Below are 2,553 nucleotides of genomic sequence, written 5' to 3' on the forward strand. Positions count from 1 at the left end.
TAAAGGTTGAAGAATTATTTATTTTTCTGCATAATCACCATTTCACTCGCTGCATTTTTGCAGATGCTGTGGCAGTTTTACAATGCCCATGTCGTACCCGCTTGCTGGCGCCACACAATCACCTTCTGGACAAATATTCTTTCAACTTTAGGAACAGGTGGGAGTCACTGGGTGCCTAGTCCGGATTGTAGGATGGGTGGGTGATGAAGTTCCAACCAAAGTTTTGCAGGAGAGTGACAATTTGACGAGCGATGTGCGGTCGCGCGTTGTTGTGGAGAATGCTTACGCCCTTGCTCAGCATTCCTCTTCTCTGGTTCTGAATTGCCCTTCTGAGTTTTTTTCAGTGTTTCACAGTACCTGTCAGCATTTATTGTGGCAGAAAGTCAACCAACAATACCCCCTTTCAGTCCCAAAACACAGTTGTGCACTGCACGCACTTGGCAGTAGCGTTCAGCGAGAGCTCCATTTTCATAGGGCTGCCAAGCCAAGATGGAGCGTCCCAGCGAAGCTGCGCATGCTTGTTCGGGAGTGGAGGAAGCACCGATCACAACAGTCTGGCAAACAGCCGTATGAACAGTTTCTCTACGTCACCACTGCTTTGGAGACCTTAGTTCTGGGTTTGCCCTCGTATTTCTGTTGTGTTTTGTGCGTCTTTGCAGTTTTTTCTGAAGTTGCAGTGTTGTTTGACCACTCAAGGCCACCGTACTTCTTGATTCAACTGAGACACATTTTAGCTGCTTTGGAAACATCAGCATGTGACACTTGTGACCTCTGGACTATTAAAAAAAACGAACAAACTTGTTGTTATGGTTACCCAGCTTTGGCGCGAGCTTTGGGTCCCCAGAAGGCCTGAGGATTCTCCTGGAACCGGGTCAGGTGGCGCTTACGGGACTGAGGGTTGGCGTCCTCCCTTACAGTGAAACAGGCCTCAAAGCTACAAACACACAAACATTACAGATCTGCAGGTTAGGGCTGTGCATTTTTCAGAGACAGTGGAATCTTTTAAAGCGGTAAATGTGCTCCTGATGGCTCAAAGTGGCTCACCTGGGCTCAGTGGAGAGGATCTTGAATGCGGGGCTGGTCGGAGATAATTTCTCCCTCTTTACAGGGTTGATTTTCTCCTGCAGCAGATCATCAAACATGCATGTGTGACTTTAAATGTGTTACACGATTCTGAATAAGCATGTTCACTTTTTATTTAGTGTCGACATTTCCAGCAGGACATGGAAATGTTTAAGAAACAACAGCGTGTGGCTGTGTTCAGGATTACTAAAAATAGCTTTTCTTTTTCTCCTGTAAAGTTTACCCAGCATCGCATGATGTCCCAGATGGCTGCAGGAGGGGCGTCTGTTTTGATGGCGTTTTTACAGGCGTGAGAGAGGGAGACCCTGTGGCCAGCATGGAGGAGAGCAGACCTGAAAAGAGTGAGATAGAGGAAGGATGCTCTGATGATTCAGTTTGTGAGAAATGTGAGAGGAGGAAGGTTTTCCCTACAAACAGACAAACGGAAAGCCACGGGTAAGATATTTTTTTTCCTCCTGGAATCACTGAAAACAAACAAATGTGGACATTCACACATGCACAGCAGGAGAATAACCTAAACAACAAGGTAGAAGATGCCACAGACTCCGTGTTAGATATAAATGGATGAGAGCTTTAAAGCGGGGGCAGCTATGCTCATTTCCAACTCCATATTTTTTATTTAAGGATTATACTGGAGCTTTGTATACTTGACAGTTTAAAATAATCAAAATATTCTTATTAATTTGATCCAGGGCTTTGGTGCAGCAGCAGAGTTCATCGTCTGTCTGAAAGAAGCCATTTCAGCTCCCTTGCCTTCCCCTCTCCCCTTTCAGGATTGTTTCTTCTGATTGGCTGACCCTTGCAAACAAAAGATTGCAACAACAGGTGGTATGCCTCAGTCAAAGCCGTGTGTCAGATTTCAATATCAAGGTTTGATATGTCGTGTGGAAAGAGATGCTCTCTCAAGTTACTGCTGACTTCCTTCTATCAGCAAAGTGTGTGTGTGTGTGTGTGTGTGTGTGTGTGTGTGTGTGTGTGTGTGTGTGTGTGTGTGTGTGTGTGTTACACAGTGCTTTGTAACCTTTCTGGGTGTGTGACACCTTTCTAAAGAATACATTTTGCTGTCACTGACAATTCTCTAATCAAATAAAAACTTTTTTTTAAAGACAGTAGTGTCTAACAGTGTCTGTGTGTAGTTACACAATTACACATTTGCAAAGAGTTCTTTCACAGTAAAGCTGTATCAACCAGCGAAGCGAAGTGGCAATCAGAGAGCACGTGAACAACACTCCACGATCAAAAATGACTGCGGGTGAAATAACCGCTGCCAACTGCTTCAAAGTGACATGCATCGAGTGAATCACTTCCTGTGCTGTAGCTTACAACCTACAACTAAATTTAAGAAAGCATGAGTTGTAAGTCTTTAAGAAATGCATACAGACCCCATCAGTTGATGCAAACTGTGTGTGTGTGTGTGTGTGTGTGTGTGTGTGTGTGTGTGTGTGTGTGTGTGTGTGTGTGTGTGTGTGT

General features: G+C 44.7%; 1 protein-coding gene across 1 annotated transcript in view; it reads right to left on the minus strand.

Annotated features, from left to right (window-relative positions):
- trmt1 (tRNA methyltransferase 1) overlaps positions 1-2,553 on the minus strand; it is a 17,550-nt gene that overhangs the window by 1,344 nt on the left and 13,653 nt on the right. The window contains exons 12-14 of the mRNA XM_013915589.1: positions 1,307-1,415; positions 1,045-1,121; positions 815-934 (exon numbers count right to left, since the gene is read on the minus strand). Of these exons, the coding sequence (XP_013771043.1) occupies positions 815-934; positions 1,045-1,121; positions 1,307-1,415 (306 nt within the window). The remainder of the gene's footprint in view (positions 1-814; positions 935-1,044; positions 1,122-1,306; positions 1,416-2,553) is intronic.

The sequence above is a fragment of the Pundamilia nyererei genome, unplaced genomic scaffold, assembly GCF_000239375.1.
Source record: "Pundamilia nyererei isolate P.nyererei 1_Seehausen unplaced genomic scaffold, PunNye1.0 scaffold00328, whole genome shotgun sequence".
Taxonomy (NCBI): domain Eukaryota; kingdom Metazoa; phylum Chordata; class Actinopteri; order Cichliformes; family Cichlidae; genus Pundamilia; species Pundamilia nyererei.